The 24,223-nt window shown below is 35.0% G+C and overlaps 2 protein-coding genes across 13 annotated transcripts; both read right to left on the reverse strand.

Annotated features, from left to right (window-relative positions):
* Positions 1 to 435: 435 nt before the first annotated feature.
* LOC147411076 (ubiquitin-like-specific protease 1A) lies at positions 436 to 6,096 on the reverse strand. Of its 11 annotated transcripts, none has more exons than XM_086444400.1 (9): positions 3,173 to 3,312; positions 2,816 to 3,100; positions 2,576 to 2,735; positions 2,370 to 2,490; positions 2,185 to 2,277; positions 1,253 to 1,411; positions 1,007 to 1,138; positions 740 to 928; positions 436 to 656 (listed from the first exon to the last, which is right to left on the reverse strand). In XM_086444400.1, exons 2-9 carry the CDS (start codon positions 3,015 to 3,017, stop codon positions 591 to 593), a joined length of 1,122 nt encoding a protein of 373 aa, XP_086300526.1. In that variant the 5' UTR covers positions 3,018 to 3,100; positions 3,173 to 3,312; the 3' UTR covers positions 436 to 590. The 11 variants fall into 11 exon arrangements, with proteins under 11 accessions (XP_086300526.1, XP_086300521.1, XP_086300528.1 ...); XM_086444395.1 differs by having other exon boundaries at positions 2,816 to 3,104; XM_086444402.1 differs by having other exon boundaries at positions 2,576 to 2,712; positions 2,811 to 3,104.
* A 1,736-nt stretch (positions 6,097 to 7,832) lies between these two features.
* On the reverse strand, positions 7,833 to 22,485 carry LOC147411077 (uncharacterized). Of its 2 annotated transcripts, XM_086444415.1 has the most exons (6): positions 22,290 to 22,485; positions 17,507 to 17,569; positions 13,317 to 13,489; positions 12,731 to 12,829; positions 12,487 to 12,638; positions 7,833 to 8,541 (listed from the first exon to the last, which is right to left on the reverse strand). In XM_086444415.1, exons 3-6 carry the CDS (start codon positions 13,485 to 13,487, stop codon positions 8,166 to 8,168), a joined length of 798 nt encoding a protein of 265 aa, XP_086300541.1. In that variant the 5' UTR covers positions 13,488 to 13,489; positions 17,507 to 17,569; positions 22,290 to 22,485; the 3' UTR covers positions 7,833 to 8,165. The 2 variants fall into 2 exon arrangements, with proteins under 2 accessions (XP_086300541.1, XP_086300544.1); XM_086444418.1 differs by lacking the exon at positions 17,507 to 17,569.
* Between the last annotated feature and the right edge of the window lie 1,738 nt (positions 22,486 to 24,223).

Below are 24,223 nucleotides of genomic sequence, written 5' to 3' on the forward strand. Positions count from 1 at the left end.
ATTTATAGAATTGTCCACACAATTACAGACTTTTTTTTTATTTCCTCGATTAATGATGCCCTATATAATAAAATCTAACACTCCTGTGCGCTTGAAGTAAGTTTTCCCAATGACGATGAGGTTGAGGTTAGATCATGCCATTCATTGTGTGAAAATTAACAAGCAAGCATACACCTACGAGGAGCACCGACATCTCGGGATTTCATGCGTACATGCTTGTGTGATCGTGCTGAACATTGTATGGGTACTTATTTCACAACGAAATTTTTTTGTGAGACAATCCATACAACCTGACCATGATATAAACCTGTAAATAGCAAGACCGACTCCAATGGATGCTCTGCAGTTACCCAATCATGTAAGCCAAACCGAGCACCGAAATAAGAGAACGATTGAATCTCAGGAATTGCAAATTCAGCCAATATAATATAGCAATTGCAATGGAACTGATCACCTTTTGATTACTGGACAAATCTATAAATTGTACAAATGATTACATCACATTCATTCACATCAAAGTTACATTGTATTTTTTTTAATATATCATTGGACACTTTTTGTACAACGACACACAAGTATTCATCATATCTTTACGGCTTGATTACTCCAAAAAGAAGTGAAGCAGCAATCTTGTACCGCAATTCTATGCATTGATCCTGCATCAAAATGACTACAATTTTAATAGATAACATACATAGATCAGTGAATTTAAATTTTACTAAAGAGATAAATTGTTTACCGAAGAAAATTCATCAATCTTATCAGATTTGCATAGACAATCTATGTATTTCAACATGAAGATCCCACAATCATCTCCATTCATTTGCTTTGGAGGTTTGGGATAATCTAGAATTTGCCAATCACACCATGACTCCACAAACTCACGGATTGCACCAACACTGAAAAGAATTTTTGGCAGCAAATGAAGCTGAAAAATATAATTATGAAATTAGAATTCATGTTGGTAGTGCACAATAAGTACAATAATAAATTAAAACACCCATACCAATCTTTTAAAATGTTGAGTATATCGATTACTGGCTTTTTGTTTAAGGCTATCCACAACAACAACTTTTTTATCTTTTATATGTAGGATAGCTAAAGCCCAATGCTTGTCAATGCATAGTGGGATGAATGCCTGGGAATGAGAAAAATTGAAGGAAAAAGTTACACAAAGAGATGACATATAATAATTAAAAGAATAATATATAATAATTAAAAGAATAATTTTGAGAAAAAAAGAACAGTATACCTTTGTACAATCCATTATGTTGTATTTCAAAACTTTGGGATTAACTTGGTTGGAAGCCTTGCCCCATTCGAAAAACAACACTTTATCTGCCATGGTAATTGGTTGGTCGAGAGTAGAAACAAACACATTCCATTCTCTCTCTACCCTCTCTAGTAACTCCTGCAAAAGAGTAAATTTAACCATAAACAATCCTCCCATTATAAACACTGTGATTATGGAAAACGATCGACAAATTAATGGTAAATTATTCCTATATATGAAAAACAGTCAATTATTGGGTTTTGTCCTTGAAAACTTACCCACAACTTCAAGCCTCGATGACTAGTAAAGGTCAAGGCTCAACATTTTAAGATACGGCTTTTGATTATTTTTAACAAAGAGCGTGGAGCCTTGACCACTAAATCATTGAAAAATTAACAACAGTGTTGAGCCTCGACGACAGGTAAAAGTTGAGCCTCTACAAGCATCAAGGGTTGACCTTTACTAGTCATCGAAGCTAGGGGTGCAACTGTCTCCGGTTCTGACTGAGAACCGAACCAAGCTGATGACAGCTTTGGAGTTTCGGATTGAGCTGATTTTTTGTGAGGATGCTCTTTATGGCGAGGAAATCAGCCTCACAAAAAATTAGCCCAATCTGAAACTTGTAAGTCAATCAAAAATGGTTTACAAATTTTAGGTAAAAAATCCATGGTCCACAATTTCTAAACCATTTATGAATTGTTTTAAGAGTGATAAAACAGATAAATCACTTTTTTATAGATAAATTAATGACTTTTTATGGATAACTTAATGATTTATTGTATGAAATTTTATGTTTATTATATATTTATTTATTTTATTGAAAAATGTTACTTCCAAATTATAGATTATTGGCAACCTATAGAACTGGACCAAACTGACGTAAGTGAAATAATGAGATTAAAAATACATACCAAGAAATAAGTAGTGAAATAGTGACATTTGGGGAAGGTCTTTGGGTATGTATGTTCTCTGTCCTTCATCAAGACCAGGTAAGCATTCACAACCTACACAAATTAACATAATATAAGAATATATATGCCAGCATCAGGATTCAAAACTAGCTTAGCATATGAGATTTTCTACAAATTTTACTTACGTCGCAATCTATCCACCCTTCTAATGGAATGGATTCATATTTTTTCAAGAATCCCTTGAACCTTAAAGTTTGTATGGTGTGGTTTGTAATTTGGTGATAACCAATGAACCCAATTGGTGGCCTACATAGGTGGTGAGAATACATTATAACATGCATATATAAAAACAAACATCGAATGTTTGTAAAAGAAAATAAAAATAAAATACTCAGTTGATCTCGAATCTGCTTTCCAGATATTCTCAATTTTTGCAACTTCTTCTGTTTTCAGCCCCTTGATTACATTTGGGTCATAATATGGAGACCCATCAAAAGCATGGTTTGGAATTGGTACCCTCATTCCCAACTGCACATGAACATAAAGTTCACCTATAATACATACAAATTTTAATTAGATTAAAACAAATACAAACATTAAATAACTATAAAATGCAACTTCGGCACCTCACGTTTATTTGGAAAGGAGTCAGGGACTTCTATAATGGCGTGTGGGGTGTATGTTGCCAGTTGAAGGTCTCCTCCTCTCATCTCTTTCTCTCCTCTCACCCCATCATCACCTCTTGCATTCCTCTCACATTTATTTGGAATGGAGTTGGGGACTTCTATAATGGCATGTGGGGTGTATGTTGCCAGTTGTAGGTCTCCTTTCATCTCTTCCTCTCCTCTCACCCCATCATCACCTCTTGCATCTCTCTCTCCATGACCCTCCTCTCCTCTCACCTCCTCCTCCCCATCTGCCTAGACATAATGTATATTAATTAGACTTTGGGGGTATAACTTAAATTTGATGAGGCATAGATTTTTACCTTAGCTTCCAAAATTTTTAGTCTTTGCTCAAAGAGTTTGGCTTTCTCCTTTGCATCTTGTCTTGGAGATCCACATGCTTTTCCAAGATTGTTATCTTCTCTTCAAGCATCTTTACAGTTAAGTCTTTATCAAAAACAACTTGTTTTAGTTCAGCTTCTAAATCATCAATTTTCTTCTGAAGTTGATTTATGACTGGCAATGATCCATTTTTCTCATATGGAATTTGAGTAGGAGTGTCAACCTTCTTCGCTTGGTCCCCATTCGTTATTTTACGTTGAATTTTTGGCTTTGTGGGGAAGATTATTGGCTTCTTAACCTTCTTCACCTTCTTAATCTCCACTGAGTTGATGGACTTGCCCTTCTTTGTAACTCTTAATTTCTTCACAACATTCAATTCTTTTTCTTCAACCTTCTGAAAATATAGTAAGTAGTGTGAATGAGTTTGAAATAATTAATTTTTTAAGAGTTACAAAGACAGACTAAATTTACTAACCCTTTTACTCTTGATGTGTTTTGGAGGATTATATTTTTCTAAGATCTCAGCATCGAGATCTTTAGAATCAAAATTTAAAGCATCGGTCACAATATCTTTTTTTCTCTCTTCCTCAGAGAGGTCTATCTCCATAAGGACCTGTGGTTAGATCAAATTGTAAGTTTTACATCGTTTCATTAAATTGGTAAGTTAACAATCTAAGTAATACCTGTAAATCTTCTTTTTCAAAACTCTGTTGTAAACTATTTATATGGTAGTAGATATCAGGCAACCATCTCATCGCTCTGGGCCAAGAATCCCCCTCCTTAATGGAAGGCCTACAATCAGGAATGCGTTCATATACCCACACCTATAACATAAAAAGGAAAAATAATCAATAGAAGGATTGTTATATAATTGTGCATTATAAATTCATGATTAATGCAACCAAATACCTGTAAGGCATACACGCATCCATATATGTTGTATGATGGCTTGTCCACGACCTCTGCTGCAGTTATCATAGCACTTGCAAGGTCCTTGTAAACGATCAAACCCCAAGGAAAACTATTGAATGCATTTAAATCATCTACTAGATCCAAATGTTCGGGTTGTACAGTGTCATTACCGTTAGGTAACAAAAAGGTAGCGAGAATATACAAAAGGGATAACCTCAAATGATCATCAGGGCTTATTTCAAGATCTTTCATAGCATTTAGAAGATCTTTTTTAGTAACCTTTGGCACTTTAGGAAAAAACCTATCTTTGAAAGTTTTGTGGCTTTCGTCCCTTGGTTTTGTGAGGCTACTCTTATCCTTCTCAACACACTTCAATCCTAAGATTATAGCCAAATCTGCCAATGAAAACTTCAATTCCACACCACCCAAGGTAAATGTCAAAATAGGTTTATGTTTAGTGAGTAAAATAGTTATAATTGTTTGGACAGATTTCATATGATTCATCATCAGAAAATGTCCAAAACAGGTTTGCTTCAATGCATTTTCTTGAGCCTTAGTCAATCCATCGAAGAACTTGGACAATTGCTGGATACTGGAGCGAATTGAGCCTTTACCCTAATTAAAAATAGATAACAAGAAGTTAAACTAAATATAATAAACCAAAAAACTTAAAGGAAACAAAAAATAAAAGTATCAAAAATACGCACCATATTTGATGTTTTAAGCTGTATTCCTGAATCAAAATTTACGAAAATTAGTAATCATTGGATAAAAAATGCCAAGTGTCAAGTCTTGACAGTTTAGCATTGAGCCCCCCACAACTAACTTGAGGTGGACTATTAAGCTACCGTCTGAGAGTTAGGGACTATTCAGCAACAGCCCCTATATCGGGATCCATTAACTAATTTTCCTCAAAACTAAATCACATACACTACATCAGAGAAACCCCATTGAATAAATCAAAGACCCCGAAAAAAACCAAATACACTGCACCATTGAACACCCTCCCCCCAAATGAATAGACCCAAACTAAATCACATGAACCACATCAGAGATACCCGCATTGGATAATTCTTGTAAAAACCAAGACAAAACCAAATACACCCCATCAGAGAAGGCCCATTGAATGAATTCTCTCAAAGACCCAGACGAAACCTAATACACCACATCAGAGAAACCCCATTGAATTAATTCTCTGAAATAACCCAAACAGAAACTAATACACCACATTAGAGAAAGCTCATCAAAACCTAATATACACCACATCAGAGAACCCATGGACTAATTTCTCTAAAAGATCACAAACAAAACCAAATACACCACTTCAGAGAAGGTCCAGTGAATAAATTCTCTCAAAGAACCCAAACAGAAACTAATACGCCACATTAAAGAAAGCTCGTCAAAACCTAATATACACCACATCAGAGAAACCCCATTGAATGAATTCTCTCACAAACAAAGCTTAATACACCACATCAGAGAAACCTCATTGAATAATTTCTCTAAAAGATCACAAACAAAACCAAATACACCACTTCAGAGAAAGTCCATTGAATAAATTCTCTCAAAGATCCCAAACTACATCACATAAACCATATCAGAGAAACCCCATTGAATGAATTCTCGCAAGGACCCCAAACAAAAACTAATAATATTCTCTCAAAGACCCCAAAAAAAAAATCAAATACCCACATCAGATAAACCTTCTCCTCGAAAGTATAATTATTGAAAAAAATCTGAAAAAGGGAATTTTTTTTCTTCTTCTAATTTCACCATCTATTAGTCAAATTATTGAAAAACTTAAGATCCTAAGTTCGATACCTGATGGAGAACCACCTCTCTTACAATTCTTCTAAAACGGGTGAAGTTTCCTTTCAATTTGACTTGCAGATCGACACGCAGAACTAGGGTTTTACAGAGGGGGAAAGAGTTTATGAATTTTTGCTTAGAGTAAATGTTTGTTCTGTTCGTTGTCACTTATAGCCGTTACGTAAGAAAAATGAGACGGATTTTATCCAAAATTTGAGTGCGCCGAATCTGAATTTAGCGGATTTGGTCTCTCAAATGTATCCAAATTAAATAAGATTCGGATTCGAGATGATTTCCATTGATCCGAGTCGGATATGAATTCATTCCTATATTTCTCAAGATCCGAATGATATATTATTTTGTAAGTTATATTTTTATATTTTTTAAATTATTTTCTATCAATAAACAATAATAGGGTGTAGTGATCAAAATTTTTCTTTAAAATAAAGAGGTCTTGAATTCAAATCACCATTTGACTATATTTTAACAATTTTACTTAAAAGATTTGACATTATAAAATCCGAATAAATTAATTTAATCGGATCCGGATATGAATTTAATAAAAGTAAAATGGTTTGGATATGATTTTAACTATTAGGATCCAAGTTGGATTTGAATCCGGATATGAATCTTAATACAAAAATTTGGATATGGATATAGACATACTCATATCCGAACTATATCTGACCCGTTTTAAGCCCTACTTGACCATAGTTAGAAGAAAGACTCTTAAAATGATCGTAATACCCTCATTTTTTACTTATTGAGATATCCTCTTTAACTTCTTCCCTCTTAGCAAGAGTTGGTGTGAGCTTCTATTGTCACACCAATTTTTGCTAACACCATCCCAAGATGTGTGTTAAGTCTGGTGATTTACATGTGAATTGGGGTGTCATTAGCAAAAATTGGTTAACAATAGACGCTTCCCCTTCACCCCCCACCCGGAAAGGCCATAGCTTTCAAATTTTAATCATGATTTATTGGGTGCTGTTAACGAGTCCTAAGGGCAACATTAAGAAGAATTTAATAACTTTAACAAATAAATAAATAATAAACACTATCTAAAATACTTTAAAAAAAAAAAAAAATCCCTACCAAAAATACTCGCAAATGCTTATTTCCAAGGTGTATTAAATGTATAACAAACTCAGATTTATTTGGTAAAGTCATCAATGGCAAAACCTTTATGGTGGTAATCTAGAATGGTGTCCCATTCCTAGAGAAAAATAAAGTGTTTACATGGCACGTGTTTTTTACAAAACAAACACATGGAGCTGTGTGCCATATAGAAAATCGGCTTGGTTAGAAACCCAATGTGTCTGATACTCCTACCAAAACATGCCACGTAGATATCATTCAAGATCCTAACTCAAACTTTATTTATTTTCTTCCTATCGACTTAAGGATTTTGTTAACATGTGCCCTTAGGGCACACATTTACAAGACCCTTGACTTAAAGTTGAAACAGTTGAGAAAATGGAGTAATTAATGAAATCATACAAATAGATAAATATATACGGTCTTTTCAACAAAATCCAAGCCTATTGATGAAAGAGGGATCAAAGGTTTATCGTGAAAACTATGGAAGGCAATGTAATTCAGCTTCGATGAAATATCTACAACATCAAGAGATCATAAATAAATAAAAAATAATACCTCAGTAGTTGGCGAAGGAAAACATTTTACATTCTGTTTTGGAGATTGCCCCATTCAAACTGAGGAAGTGGCCCAAATGGCAGATGGGCTGCCGTCTTAGACGTAATTTAGAAAATAAAAAAAAATTGTTTGAGATGGCAAGGAAACGTTATAAAAAATAAAAAATAAAAACCCCTATTACAATATCAAGGAGGACATCAAAGAATATAATAAGACGACGATAGAAACCATACTAAAAGTGAACAAAGCATACTAACCAATAAATAAAGTAAATGAAGTCATTTAAGATGGTTTGAACATATAAAATGAAGTCCAAATATAGTATTTGTGAGAATGAACCTCTTAGTACAAGTCCAGCAAATGAACATAGTATAGTATAAAATGCAGTTGAGCAAGCAATTTGAACTGAAGTTATACAAGTATGGCCCATCCCAGAAAATCCCATTGGCATGGGTACAGAACTTCCTGATTACCCACCAATGCAGTCAGCTCGAATAGCTAGACTGTCTTAAAATGTAACTAAAACTACTACCAACACAGCATTGTTGCACTGTTTCCGAGGAGAAAGCCCAAGAACAAACAGCACAAAATCAAAATTCAAGCTCCAACACTACCAAGCCAGAAGAATAATGGAAACTGGGCTAAAGCCATGAAAAGCAAGAGATAGTGATGCCTGCTAGAATCATAACTCCTCACCTCCGCGAAAAGGACTCTTTTCATGGTCTTCACTAAGAACACTCCCATGCACAGACATGTCCATGGCATTAGGAAATAATATGAGTAGGTCCACATGATCCTCCCAAGAACAGCAACACACATCCCCGTAAAAGCATACCCGGCATATGCCACAATGTCCAATAATGGTGCCTCCCCACTCCCGAGTGAATACAATAAAACCTTAAGCAAAAGGACCTGGAAAAACCAGCCAAGTAGTCCCTTTGTGAATTGCAGACTTAAAGCTTCCGGGCTAAACCTGCATCACATGACAGCCAAAGTGTTTGTGTGAGAGAGAGAGAGATAGAGATCATATTACCACACCAACTTTTTTATAACACGTTAAATAATCTAGAGAAACTCTTTCCTTACTAAAAACAACTCCAAGGGGAAACTCCACTTTGATTTTCCATAATGGAACATCTGATCATTTTGGATATTCAAGGTGTTTGCACTCCAATCGTGTTGTCCAAAATGATGATATTTGTTATTCAATTTAAAGTTAAGAGCCACCAAAATTCAACCAACGGTCTCAAAAAATTTGGAGCCAAAAAAATGGAGCAGTAGTACATGTCTTCCATTTTGGAGTTTGAAACTTTAAATTCCAAAATGGAAGAGGTTTTGGAAGACTGTGTTGGAGACCCATCTAGTGGATTCTGCCCTCTAAAATGGCAGTTGAGGGAAATGAAAGAGGTTTTGGAAGACGTGTTGGAGTTACTCTAAATTAGTAAGATTACAAATCTTACTACGGTTGGTTGAGGTCAAATGAATTACCAAATTGTCAATCCAACAGTGCAGTCTTCTAGATTTCATGGAAAAACTCAGGTAATCAGCGAGGATGGTTGGAGAGACCGTTCGATGAAGAAGAAGTTTGGACAACCATTAAAAGTATGGAAAATGAGAAAGCGCCAGGGCCTAATGGTTTTCCTATTGAATTTTTCAAGGTATGTTGGGAGATAATCAAGAATGACTTCATGTTGGTAGCAGAGGATTTTTTTTAGAGAGGCTTTCCTGGATCTCGGATCCAATTGCACGTTCATTGCGCTGATCCCAAAGATATTTGGAACAGAAGACATCAAAGAGTTGAGGCCCATAAGCTTGATCAATACTTTGTATAAGATCATCTCTAACTTGTTGACCAATAGACTGACATGTGTTATAGCTAATGTAAATAGTCCCAACCAAGGTGCTTTTGTTAAAGGCTGACAAATGCTAAATGGAGTTCTTGTGGCAAATGAATTTATCGATTCCAGATTGAAGTCCGGGAAGGTGGGTGTGGTGTGTAAAGTAGACCTCGAGAAGGTGTATTATCACGTTAACTGGGATTTTCTGATTTTCCTCTTGCAGAAGATGATAAATGAATTGGTTGGATCCATAAATGCATTTTATTGGCCTCCTTCTCAATCCTTGTTAACGGGAATCCAGAGGGGTTCTTTAGGAGCTCGAGAGTCTTGAGGTAGGGTGACCACCTTTCATTGTTCCTTTTTATTATTGTGCAAAAACTTTAGGGAGGATGTTGGAGCGGGGTGTGGCGTGTGGGGATAACAGTGGGTAATAATGAGCCAGTTGTGTTGCATCTTCAATTCGCAGACGACACTAATGTTTTTGGATGTGGAACTAGGAACAAAGAAGAAGATTCAATGGTTTGGTTAGTTGTTTTGAAGCAACCCCGAGTATCCCGGTGAACATGAAGAAGAGTAAGGTATTTGCAGTTGGCAAGGTTTTAAATCTAGATCTTTTAGCGGCTTCTTTGGGATGGAAGGTGGAAAGCCTCCCCACAACGTACTTAGGCCTTCCTTTGAGTGCTCCCTATAAATCCTTGACGATGTGGGACCCGATTTTGGAAAGAATGAGCAGAAAACTAGCGTCTTGGCAAGCCAAATACCTCTCAAAGGGAGACAAGGTGACTCTTATTAAGAGTGTTCTCTCAAGCATTCCCGTTTATTTCCTTTCTTTGCTACAGTTGCCTAACAACGTGGAGTTGAAACTAGATAAGATGATCAGGGATTTTCTTTGGCATGATAGAAAAGAGGATCGTAAGCACCACTTGGTACAGAGGAAGGTTGTGACTAAGGAGAAAGGGAGGGCTTGGAATTAAGTGGCTTGGGGTGATGAATGCGACATTATTGGGAAAATGGATTTGGAGGTTTGAGGTGGAGAGAAATAGTTTTTGGAGGATCGTCGCGGCTAAGTTTGGGGAGAACAAATGTGGGTGGGAGAGTAGAATGACAAGAGCATCATACGGCTGTGGAGTTTGGAAGAGTATTCTCAAAGTGTTACTGGAATTCAGATTGAGAGCTAGTTTCAAAATAGGTATAGGAGACAGAGTTAGATTCTGGGAAGATGGATGGTGTGGCCTTGGACCTCTTGAGACTGAGCTCCCACTTCTTTACTCAATTTTCTTGAAGAAAGGTCAACCAATCACAAGTTTCAGGCATTGCATTAATGGATCTTGGTCTTGGGATCTTGGGTTTTGTGGGGACTTTAACGATTGGGAAGTCCAAGAGGTAGGTAGATTATTAAACCGAATTTGCTTGACTCACATCGACGTAGAACAAAAGGACGAGAGAAGGTGGCAAATAACTAAGGAAGGGGTATTCTCAGTAAGGTCTTTTTATAGATCATTGGTTGGGACTGATTCATGTTCCTTTTCGGAGGTAGTGGTGTGGGGACCTAAGGTGCCCGCTAAGGTGGGCTTTTTTATCTGGACGGCTGTCTTGGACAGAATCCAAACGATAGATTTACTGATGAGAAGGGGCTTTGGTACTACTAATTGTTGTGTGATGTGCTACAATGATGAGGAATCGGCAAGTCATCTCCTAATTCATTGTAAGGTAGCACAAGAGGTTTGGGCACATTTCTTGGGTTTATTCGGAGTGTCCTCTTGTGCACCGGCTACTACATGCGACCTATTTGCTTCTTGGTTACATGTTAGATACTCGTTTGAGGGTCTGAAGAGGGTGTTGTGGAGCATCACCCATTTCGTTATTTGTTGGTGCGCGTGGAAGGAATGTAATGGAAGGATATTTGAGGAGAAGGACATGAGTGCCACAGACCTTATTCTCGATGTACTGGGTGGCAGATTTGTGTGGTCAAAAGTGTATGACGAGTTTCAAGGGGTGTTCTTTGCTGATTTTGTAGGGAGGTGGGATTAGGTTTGTAGCATTACGAGAGAGTAGCGTCTGAACTGTATTGATCTCGCTTGATCGGCCATCTTGGCCGGTTGTTAATATAACTTCTTTTACTTATCAAAAAAAAAATCCATTATTTTTTTTTTTGGACTTGATCCAAGGTTTTGAAAATAAATGGCTACAATCTCACCAAATTCCCAAATTTTAAATTGAAATCTAATGGTGAAAAATAATCTCTTTTAAGTTCTTTTTAAAAATTTCATAGAATTTTGTCCTTGAATGCCACAAGGTGAGATCGGCGACCCTAATCTTACTAAGTTAGTAAGGCTAGACTTACTCAATAATCTATATAATAAAACACAATGGTGGTCCACTCCCTTAATCCCCCACATAAAGAGGAGTTACAATTTGACTTCGATATAAATCTCGAGAAAAACTTTATTGTCTTTCGTCTTCTCTTTCTTTCCAAGAATGCCCTCCAACTTTATTGTCTTTCCTCTTCTACCTTCCTTTCCAAGAATACCCTCAAACTTTATTGCCTTTCCTCTATTATCCCTATTCCAAAAATACCCCTCCAGCTGTATTGCCTTTCTTCTTCTATTAATTTTTCAATAATACCCCTCAAAATTTATTGCCTTCTCTCATACCCCTTAACCCCAAAGAGGATGCCCATGCCTCTATTGGCACGGGTAAACTTTAATGAAATTATATAGTGTATTGGGTGCAGATAACCATTCTATTTTTTAATGACTGTACCCGTTTCCAATTCTTCTTTCATGACAAAGCTCTTTGATTTGGGTTTCTACACAGGTGAAAAAAACCCTTCAAGCTCTAAACCAATGGTTATGAGAGAGATGTGAGAGCCGAGGAAGAAATATAAGGTTGGCTCCTGTCAGATTGTTATCACAACTTCTCCCTCTTCCTTTTTTCCTTTTGTTTTAGAACCCCCTTTTTGGCATCTTATTAATTGTGTTATAAAAATTTGGTGTGACAATATAAGCTCACTATGAAAACAGTTAAGAGACAAGTTTTGTAAGAAGGAATTCTTATAAAGCTCAAATATGTTCACTCACTTTCCAAAAAGACCCAACGAGAAGCCAGCGAGAACGACATAGGTACCAAATGCCATGAAAGGGATGTATAAATCTGGAGCATTTATGTCATAGACTGGAGGCTTATAGGACAATCTGCCCCCCACTGGCTCGGTTATCCTTGTCCAATGCCCCTGACAAAAAGGTCAAAAGTGAGACATGACATTCTGTAACTTGTAAGAAAGAAAAATCGCCAAAACAGAAGATAGAATGAGTAATTGCTTACTCTGTGTAAGAACGGAAACAGTATAACTTTCAATTTGTTCCTCACATACTGGTCATTCACTTGGAAATAGTACTGAGGATCAGAAAAATACCTGCTTATCTGTTCATGAGATAAAAAATTGTGAATAAGAACGCCTTTCCATATATTAATCAAGAATTGTGCCTTGCATCCCACGTTCATATGGGTGTTTGCTAAAGGAATGCAGGCCACAGCCAAAAGAAACCCCACCACCCAAAAAATAAAACCCTTCAATCAGACGACCTCAGCCATCTGATCAAGTTCTTTTAACGGGACAACTAGAAAGAACAAGGTCATTGGAACATGAAAGGGAAAAAAAATGAAAATTTTGGGCTGTGATGGCATGCAATGATATAACATCCCAGATTGGAGTCAGAAGCAAATGTTTTCTAACGTGATGTAGACCACTACTTGTGTTCCTCAAGGACATGGAAGTACTCCTAATCTATCAGCAATAATTTATAATATAAAGCCAAGTGCCAAATATTTTGAACATATGTCAAAAGAATGTATTATATTCGTTTTGTTGTTCCCATATAGTGATGTCTACCCTCCACATGCTACATACATTGCTTTGCACATATTCAGAGCTTGAACCAAAGATTCTTTCTCCATATGCACCCAATCCACCTCGGATGAGTCCTGAACCAGCTCCATAGAATGCATTCCCAAATGGGTCAGGCTGGGGGTTTAATGGGGGTCTTGGTACCCCAGTCTGGCCTCCCGCATTCTCATACATTTCTGCAATATCATAGAAAATAAGTAAATAAACAACATCAGATCAAACAAAAGATAAACACTGAAAGCAAGTTCTATCAGCAAAGGACTAAGTAACATGACACAAATCTGAGGTCTTTGACACGGCACCTGTGGCAAGGCCAAAGCCCAAAAAACATGTATACCTATGTATTGTACTATATGCTTCAGTAAATATCTAAATCAAACTGTTTTTAAAATTCAAGTAAGAAAATAAATATATAAAGAATCTACACATGTACCCAAAAAAAAAAAAAAACACACACTTTGGAGATATCCAATGATATAACAAGTAGATATACATTAGTTCTTTTAAGCGAGGGAAGATTAACAAAGAACTATTGTTGTGTCTTAGGTGTATGAAGACAATCCTCCAACCTTTTTTTTCCTCCTTTTTGATAGATGAAAGAGATTTCATTAAAAAGCCACAAAAGGGAAAAAGAGAACCAAAAAACAACCAAACAAATGAGCCTAATGGGATACCACAATAATCAAAACTCTTGACGGTGCTCAACTTTCTAATCCTACTGAGTTCCGGCAGGTAATTGGAGCTTTACAATATCTTACACTCACTAGGCCTGATATATCCTTTGCTGTAAATCACGTAGCACAATTTATGAGTGCTCCCTGAAGGAAATATTCGGAATAAGAAGAGATCTATTAAGAGAAAGATTTACCCGAGAGCGAATTGGAAAAAACTAATCCTTCTCGTCCTTTGCCATTTTCTCCTCCCACCTAAAAAGGAAGTCCTCAAAAAAGAAACCCTAAATTCCTTAAAAAACTTACACCAGAAATACAACAAACCCAAAATGCTTATGATGACTTCATTGACAGTTAACTATCTCCTTTCCTTCGAAGACATGCCTATTCCTTCTCTTCCAAATTCCCTAGCAAATAGCAAATGGAAGTATGCTCCATTGAATTCTCTTACACAATATGAAGGTAGATGAAGCCCCGAACATTGGAAAAGGGCATCCAATTTGGAGAAAACCCACTCAATACACGTTAGGAGTGAAGTTCAACTAAATTTCCTTACCAAACGGCAATGGTTAAGAATGTGGGTGACTGATTCACCAACAGAACAAAACTTTACATTAGGAATAGCCCCTGATAATAAGATGACCCACAATGAGAATCTTGTCTAAGGAAACTGTCTCATTAAAAAAAACACCTTGAATGGAATTTTTGCCCCCAAAATTAAAGACGTGGGGAAGGGACCACATGAGAAAGATAGAGATTGATAAAATGATTTGACAAAAAATAAACCACTTCTACTCTTAGGCTAGAGCAGAGCATCCTCAATTGATGAATCAATTTGGATTTCAAAAGGATATCCGATTACAGATGCCAAAGAGTCAACCAACCGGTCATTGAAATTCCTCCTAAATCCAAAATTCCAAGAGATAACTCCATACCAAATCATAAATTTTGGACCTAGGAACTTTTTTATTATCTAAAATAGCATAAAGATTGCCAGATTGAGCCTTAAGAGGTAACTCGCCACAATCCTCCCAAAACTACACCCATAATATGCGATACTGGGCCGCTTTCTATCCCGAAACTAAAAGAACCACACTTAGCTTTGACCTCCAGCACCCACAAACTATTCAACTCAACTCCAAATCTCCATAATCATTTCTCTGAAAGGAAAGTACTATTAAAAGAATGAACCTAATCCCTAACCCCCTCGTTTTTGGGACACAAACAGACCTCCAACTCACCAAATGAAAATTGTGTGTCCCTCCTTTTTCAATTCCACAAGAAATCCCTAACATGCTTTTCTTTTTTAATAAATGAAACCACTTTATTAATGGGAGGACGAGATGATCTCCAAGGGAAACAGAAGAAGACTAATTATTGCCTTGATAAACCAAAGCCCATCGAAAGATTAGATCCTTAAAAAAGATACCTCTAAACTCTCTAAACAAGTAATGCCATAGAACACAAAACTTTAATAAGCTTATCCCAATGCCTCTCCATGTACATAGGGATGGAAAACAACAAAAAGTACATCGGAATGGTAGCAATGATTCTTTCATCAAGATTAATTTGCCTCCATTCAACAAAAACTTTTACTTATAGGATCCTAACCTAGAACTCACACTCTTGATGACACAGTCCCAAACCAGTCTCAGGTTATAAGTAGTGCCTAGGGGTAAGCCTAGACATGTTGCACGAAACATCCTCATCTTACAATCCAACACCACAACTAAACCCACCATATCAAGAATGACACCCCACCCCAAAGACCTCTCTTTTGGAGAAAATTACGGCAAGGCCAAGCACTGCTTCAAAGCAATACAAGTCCCAACACCCATTGAAAACCCATCCAAGTCAACCCAATTACCCTGGATGCTAATTTTCCTAATGACTCCCCTAAAATATCAAAAAGATATAAGGAAATGGGATCTCCTTGCCTGAGATACCTAAAACTCTTGAAATATCCAACTGGCTAGTCATTCAATTGGATTGGGGAAAAAAAAAACAGAGGATGCCACACACTTCATTATCCATTTGATCCATAAATTTCCAAAACCCATCCGACCATCAAGAATTCTAAAACGTTTCAGTTCACATGATCATATGAATTTTCTAAGTGATCTTACAAACCTCTCTTGGGCGACTAGATCTAATTCTGGAAACAATGCATTCGTTATCTATTAGGACCCCATTTTTTAGAAAGTATTTTTATAAAAATCATTTAAAGAAAAAAAGGAGCACATTAACATATATGTTTAAAAGGTCATCATAGTTAAGTAAACCAATGATATCTCTAATTTCAACTATTCAATCCAAAAGTGAAATTTATTTTCATAATATATATTACTATCTCATATGAAGATTCTTCAACAATCCTTCTCATTGTAACCTTTTTTAGGACCACCCTACCTAGCTCCATTTCATGCATGTTGCAAGTGAAGTTTATCTTCAAAAGATTATTTATTTATTAGTTTGATAAGTTAATGTTCCAAAAATAGCACACAAATGTCAATTACACCAAACCAGATCCATGTTGAGCAAACAAATAATCATACATATTCTAGGGAAAAACAAGTTCAATGTTTCTAGAAATGTCGGCATGGAGAAGGTACTTTTATAGCCTAAAGTGTAACACATAAACCTCATGAGCTCATGTATTTTACATAGCTTCAAAAGGCCTGAGTTATGAAATACCTCCAATATGAGAATGATCACAACTTCATTAACATGGCATGAGATTCCTCTCATTGCTTCTTTTTGTTATTTACTTCCCATTTCTTGTACACACACATTAGGCATCCAAGGTCATTTGAGTAAAAAATTTGCATTCCAATTAGAATTCCATGCATCCTTTGAATTTCTTCTAATGAAACGAGGTATGAATGGAAGTTATCCATCTTCAATTGGATTATCTAAGTTCTCAATAAACCCCCCCCCCCCCCCCCCCCCCTCATTTGAGTAAAAAATTTGCATTCCAATTAGAATTCCATGCATCCTTTGAATTTCTTCTAATGAAACGAGGTATGAATGGAAGTTATCCATCTTCAATTGGATTATCTAAGTTCTCAATAACCAACCCCCCCTCCCCAAAAAATAAAATAAAAAAATAAATAATTAATAATAATAAAATTAAGACTCATACATGATTGAATTTTTAATATTACTACTGAATTTTCTCAAAGATGGCAAAGCTAAGGTACTTTCGTAAGAAAAAAAGACCTTACAATTTCCGCTACTTTAAATGAACTTCCTTATCCAAATCTTTTGGCTTAGACCAATTATGAGTCTTTTTTTTTTTTGGATGTTTTAAAAAATTGGATGACCATTCACACCCTTGAACTAAAAGAACGGTGGCAACTCCATACCAAGTAGCTATGAGATTCCCACAAAAATCCACGTGCCTACACTGTTCTAAAGCTTTTATCCAATGAAGCAATCCAAGTAATGAAAAATAGAAATTATGAGTACAACAAAACCAACTTTTCCAAGACTGAAAAAGTCAAGTTCACATGAAATCATTACCTTTTAGATCGATGGATGTCTTAGTCGGAAAATTGTTGGGGGATACAGAGAGGTGAGTTCACACTACAGAGAGAAAAAAAAGATATGAGTAAAGAGAGATGAGGGATAATACCAGAAGAGTTGTTCGTCTGTATTGTTATATTAAGGACATTTTTGTCATTATAAAAAATAATGAGGCATTACTAGTTTTTTCTAGCTAAAATCATTGTTGTTCACGGGCAATCAAAGACGGTGACTTTTTTCTAAGGGGATAAACCTAATGTTCACTTTAGCAAAGACTAAACATAGTTTCAAGCATTTAGTAGGGGCTAATCATACCCAAGCCTCTATCTCCCCCCCAACATCAAAATCACGAAGACTTGAAGGCTTCGTCAAATTGAAACATGTACTCCACCAAGGTGGCAACACTATAAAGTATATTCCTCCAAGCTTAAGCCAAGAGGTTTTTTTCTTTTTAAAGTTGAACTTGAATCCTATGGATAAAAGAGTTTGCGCATGAATATAGGACAAAAATCGAGACAAGAGTGAAGACTTAGACGACTCCCCTAGTTTTCATACTCCATGAGAAAAAATTAATGAAGTGATTCCACCATTGGTTGTCAATAAAACAACTTATGAGCTTCTTTTGATCTCATTGGAATCATTGGAAGCACGGAGATTAACCCTCTAGTTCAAATAATAGGTTTGGAACTTCTTCAACACCATCAATCAAGAAGGTAAACAGTTCAAGGTTCAATTTGAAAATTAGAACTTTCAAATAAAAGCCTCATTTGTTTTATCAGTAGTTGAAATTGTATTTGATCCAAACAAAGCTTAGAAATCTTTCTGAGATTGGTTCTCCATTGGTTACTACATCGCCAGCTCTCTCAAGCTGCAACAAAAACAAAGAAGTGCCAATCCTCCAAGCATAATAGTGAAATAATGGATCTTAAATCTTTGAGAATTAAGAGACATTAAAATTTGACTTCATTCCCCAACTCAATTTTATGCAACCCAAAAGGGAGGGCCTAACAAAACATCAGTGCACCCATTTGCAGTCCCTAGAAACCTCAAATCTCACTTTAGATCTACTACAAAAGCTCCTACCAAAAATAGTACATAAATAGCCCCAATTTGGAAATCTAAGAATTATTTTGAATATTTCCTCTATTCTCCTTGAGATGATGTTGTCAAGATCCATGGTCACCTCCCAACACCCAATGATCTACGCCTTTTTCAACTAGCACCATTGATAAGGAGTCTACAAACTTCATGATGAAAATGCACTCAAAAAAAAAAAAAAAAAAAAAAAAAAATGAAAAGATCACTAGCAAAGAATGCAAAAGAGTGAGATCAAATAAATCAAAGAAAAAATGATATAGTTTGTGATTTTCTCTCTCTGTGTCTCTCTAAAACTATAGACGATGAAAAGCCATTTATAGACTTTTGTGGCAAAAAACCAATTAATCTACGAGAGACATGTTGATGCAGGATGATGAGGGAAGAAGATGAATACGGGGGGTGGGGTTAGGGGATTTGGGTTAAGGATTTGAACCACAAAAAATTACTTTAAAAGTTTAGGATGATGCATGATCATGAATGTTACCCTAGGATGATAAATCTGAGATTAGACTGAATTAACATAAGAAATGCAAATATAAATCATTAGCTCATACATTCATGGATATGTAAGAAAATCCAAGCGATAATCAAAATAATCCTAAGGTTCATCACAATCTCACAGTAATAGTTATTCAAGTACTAACAATAGGTTCCAATGGAAGATAAGCCTTCCTCTAGCTTAAGGTTTCAGTTAGATGTTCAAAACAAATTTCTAGGCTCTTTAATGCAAAAATAGCTAAATAAGTAGTGTTGATTTATGGGGACAGAAAATTAACAATGTTTGGAGAAATTGTAAGCTAAAAAAATGGAAGGTAATTAGAATTTTGGGTGGTAAATAATTATGTGGTTCGAGTAGGGAAAGGTTAGGTCAAGTTTTTATGGGTATAGGGTTAGGTTTCAACAGAGGAGAGAATGTAGATGGGATTTTGGTTTAGAGAATGGATTGGGTAGGATTTATGGATGTTTTAGGGGTTCAAAACAGAAATTTAATAAGAAAAATGAGAAAGAAGATGTTAATAAATAAATAAAAAATACCCACCTCGATTGAGAAATTGATAGAGAAAACAAATGTTACCTTAGACTCACTCCAAAATGGCCTCACACCACACTATTAATGGGAATATCAAAACTCTAATATCAATTTTATTCATCATTAAAGAAAATTACAGTAAGAAGCAAGTATTTATAATGTTCTCTAAACCCTAAATCTAATCTCAACCATCCAACTAAAATAAGAAGATCTAATGGTAGTAAATAAAACTTAAAATAACTTAATAAAACAAAAGAAGAAATACCATCTATGTCCCAATCCCGTAACTTTATTTCCCTTGAATTTTTCAGACCATGAAAACTCATTAAAAAATCAATATAAAGTTATCAAATTGCACCTAAACACTTTATACTAACACCATAGGCTAATAAAACATGAAAATAATTCCAAATACTCATCCTAAACACTAAAATAAACTCATAAACATAAACTAAATAAAAACATGAAATATGATGACCCAATAAAGATCCAACGGTGCTCGTCCATAAACTTCACGTTCATACTCTGTCCATCCACGATGAATCTAAGTATCTTTTTCTACTTTGGAACACTCTGAAGGGTATGCATGTGATGTCCTCATCAGTTTGGTTGTGAGGTTTAATTACAACATTTTGCAATTACGATAAGGGATCTGGGTTTATAGGGTTAAGGTTGATGCTTGTAATGTTAAGGATTAAGGATTAAGGTTTGTAGGTTTCAAGAATCAAGAATTCAAGAAAATCAATAATGAGAAAAATTAAAAGAAAAGAAAGATAAGAGATAGAAGGATAAAACCTTGGAATCGCACTAAGAACAATGGAGAAATCATATCAAGAAAATTCATGCAAGAAACTAATTCTTTATTTATCAAACTCTCTGTCAATAAATCCTGATACAATCCATGTATAAAGAAAATCAATCTAAGAATCCTAATAAAACTAAAATACCAAATAAAGAAATTAATAAAACTCTAATTTTCACAACTTAATCTCTCCTAAATTTTTGACCCTCATAAAATTAAATAAAATACATACTAAAGTTACCAAACTACCCCCAAACATTATACTAAGATCATAAGCCAATAAAATATGAAAGTAAGCCCAAAAAACATAAAAATAAATAAACATAAAATCTATTCTTCAAGCTTTGATGTCCCCATCACATGTGTCCCACAAAAGCCACCCAATTAGTAAATTGGTAAGGAATTAAAGTGAGAGATTGCCATTATTCTCCGTTCTTTACAACATGGGTAAAATAAAACTTAATTTAGTACATAGTGGAATTTGAAAATCCAAGGACATAACGATTTTTTTTAATAAAAGATAATTGAACTTTTGACAAAAAATAACCAATCATCTTAGACAAAGACCATATATGGGCCACAACCCCATGGACCAAGTCCTGTAACCCAATCTAGAACCTAGCCCCCGACTTGGCATCACGACATGGAACTAAAGAAAATGAACAAAAAACCAATTTCAAGGATGTTGGTTTGAGGCATTATTTTTCATTCAAAACTAAGTTATAAGATCGATCACTCATAATAAATTTCAAGATCACAATAGAGACCTTTTTCCAAAATGGGTCCCCATATGCCCCATAAAAATGGGTCCAAAGGGCCAAACATGAACAATTAAAACCCAAACAATTGGCATATAAGTCAAAAATTGTGACATTATAGTAGGTGCTTCCCAGCATACTAGGAAGAAACCAAATAGCACCCTCAATTATAAATAAAAATAAAAATAAAAAATAAAAATAAAAATTGAAACAATTAAAATTCCATTGTAGCACCAATCAGGTCATCATATGTGCTGATTTATAAAACATGGAGTAAAGGCTCATCTCTAAACCATAGTGACGAAGTTGGTGTTGGGAATAATTCGGCAAAGGAAAAATTCAAAAAAAAAAATTCGGGAAATTCATAAAAAAATCAGGAAAATTCATAAAAAAATCAGGAAAATTAAAAATATATACTATTATGTATATAGAGGTGTATAATTCATCTACTAAACCTAATAGTAACTAAATTAAAAAGTTTATATTATAAAAATATATATTATTAAACAAAATTTCATAGTAAACATAATATAAAAAAATGTAATTTTCAAAACTTTGCAAATAATTCCAGATTAAATTGCCAGTTAAAAGAATTGCGAACTAATCGTGACTTTTTCAAATAATCGGAGAATTTTGTCATTATGCTCTAAACTACACTATACATTGGGTAGAGATCCAATACTCTCTTAAATCTCAACTTGGAGATTTCCTCGAAAGACAAAACTACATTCCAGTCAATATATATGAACAAAGATAAATAACATTGTGAATATTAGCGTATACGAAGTCATGAAAATCAAACTGGGTCTCTAATTTTCAAAACCCTAAAACAACATTCATTTTCAGAACTTTCTTTCACAATTAAAGAGAAAAATTATCACAATTCGGCACCTGGTATTCAAGTGAAGAAGAAAACAAACACGAAAACACATGTTGAGATTCAAATCCATAACTTCTAAATTGAAACCCCTAGGGTTTTAAACATTGATCTGGTATTTCAATTAAGAACAAAATCAAGAGAAACATTCAAATTTAATCAAAATCTAGAGTGAAAAAAATGGAGAAATAACAGATCCAGATCAGAAAACAAACCTTTTTCGGTGGAGGCAATGGGTGTCTGTAGCAATTCAAAATGTTATAGAGTGCGAATCTGAATTACGATAAAATCAAGTGAGATTCTCTAAAACGGCGAGTAATCCTTTTGGAAGATGGATTGCAGAAGAAACTGGTTTTGATTCACTTCGCAGTTTCGAGAGGAAAAAACACGAGCCAAGAGAGCATGGATGGAAATGGGGAAGTAAAATAAAAAAGGGTAATTTAGATGTACACCTCCGAATTTTGATAAATATTTGAGATACCCCCAGATATATTCCTTGACCATGATCGTCTGTTAGAGACTAACTGAAATGACCAAAATATTCTCATAATCTCAATCTTTTGCCAACTCCATATATGATTCCCCTAGAAATCCTTCATCTTTAACCATATGACAAGAAATTTCTGGTTTTTTCCTCCATTTTATTAATTGTTTACTTTTCACGTAAATGACTTTGCCAAAAAAAAAAAAATTGGTTGAACATAAATATTTTCACTCTTCTTTGTTTTTAATTTCTTGGCGTTGATGTCAATGAAAAATTACTTAAAGAACCTTGGCGGAGGGATTTTTTAATAAATAATTCTTAAGTCTTGGATGGTCTCTTAATAGTGCATTTGGTAAATTTTTCTTATATTAATAGTCTCTGGACCTCATGTCATGTGTATAATGCCTTTGAAATACCGAACCTACCATTTTCTCATCAACTTCACATAGTTAGGCTTTTCAATGGTGATTGCAATCATTTTTTATGATCTTTGATCATGAATGATGAATGTAACCTAAACGAAGATACTATCTTATCCTAACTGAAGCCTCAAATCCAAACTTTGTTTTTGTTCTTCAAATATATTTAGGTTCTATTAAATGAATTATGCTTTTTCATTTTATTTTTTCTACAATCGTATATTCTTTATTGTTGACGGCATTATGGAGTTAGTATTGACATGTGTCATATTCTCTCTTTTATATGCTCCAATTGAAAGCTCCTCTTTAGATCTTTCATAATAGACACATATATGGTAAATAGATATCACATTAAGTTAGAACAATCTTGGATCCCTTCTTTATGGGAAAATTTCTTAAAGGTATCTGTGGAGGGATTTTTATTCAAATAGCCCCTAAGTTTTGGGCTTAATAGTTTATTTAGTAATTTTTTTCTTTTCTTAATAATCCCTTAACCACATCTCACATGTTTAATGCCTTTGAAATATCTAGACTATCATTTTCTCATCTTCTTGGCGGAGCCATATTTTCTTGTAGTGGGGGTGGGGGTGGGGGTGGGGGTGGGGGTGGGGGGGGGGGGGGAATTGGAGGGAGATGAGGGTGTGGGGGCAAATGGGGAGAGAGGTGAGGGAGTAGGGAAAAATGGGGCATGTAATTAGTTAAAAATATAAGGGTGTCTCAAAGTTTTGTGGGGGCAATTGCCCCCACTAGCTCCGCCCCTGTTCATATAGATGGATTTTCCAATGGTGATTGCGATCATTTCTGACGATCTTTGATCATGAATCATGAATGGGGAAAAATATTCTCTCAATTTTGAACATTTAGACAATTTTTTTATTTTTTTATTTTGATGATTTATAATATGAAAAAATGAAGAATGAAGTTCGAGATTCTAAATTTTTTATGATTATGTTGTAATTTTTTATTTACAAATATAATTTATATATTTTCGATATTTACCTAGTATCGAACTAAAAAAAAAAAGAAAAATCTCGATCATTTTGATAGTGTCGAGTTCATCACTTTTTATTGTCTAGTTCAATATTTAATTACTATCGAATTCAATGATTTTTTTAATGAAAATATTGTGAAACTCGATATTAATTTAATGTTAAACTAGACAATAAAAAGTAGTGAACTTGACACTAAGGAGTGAGTTCGATACTAAGTAATTAAATGTTGAACTCGACACTATAATGTGAACTAT

The sequence above is a fragment of the Akebia trifoliata genome, chromosome 1 (genome assembly GCF_017979445.1).
Source record: "Akebia trifoliata isolate Shusen 1 chromosome 1, ASM1797944v1, whole genome shotgun sequence".
In the NCBI taxonomy this organism is placed as follows: domain Eukaryota; kingdom Viridiplantae; phylum Streptophyta; class Magnoliopsida; order Ranunculales; family Lardizabalaceae; genus Akebia; species Akebia trifoliata.

What these genes read in the sequence shown, in the direction of transcription:
- LOC147411076 (XM_086444384.1), bottom strand. An exon ending in TTGAAAAAGAAGATTTACAG is followed by an intron (nt 3,805 to 3,874) that starts GTATTACTTAGA and finishes ATCTAACCACAG; the next exon opens with GTCCTTATGGAGATAGACCT. An exon ending in AACACATCAAGAGTAAAAGG is followed by an intron (nt 3,586 to 3,666) that starts GTTAGTAAATTT and finishes CTATATTTTCAG; the next exon opens with AAGGTTGAAGAAAAAGAATT.
- LOC147411077 (XM_086444418.1), bottom strand. Translation starts at nt 13,487, where the DNA reads ATGTATGAGAATGCGGGAGGCCAGACTGGGGTACCAAGACCCCCATTA. An exon ending in CTGAATATGTGCAAAGCAAT is followed by an intron (nt 12,830 to 13,316) that starts GTATGTAGCATG and finishes TCTCATGAACAG; the next exon opens with ATAAGCAGGTATTTTTCTGA. An exon ending in TCGTTGGGTCTTTTTGGAAA is followed by an intron (nt 8,542 to 12,486) that starts GTGAGTGAACAT and finishes CATGTGATGCAG; the next exon opens with GTTTAGCCCGGAAGCTTTAA.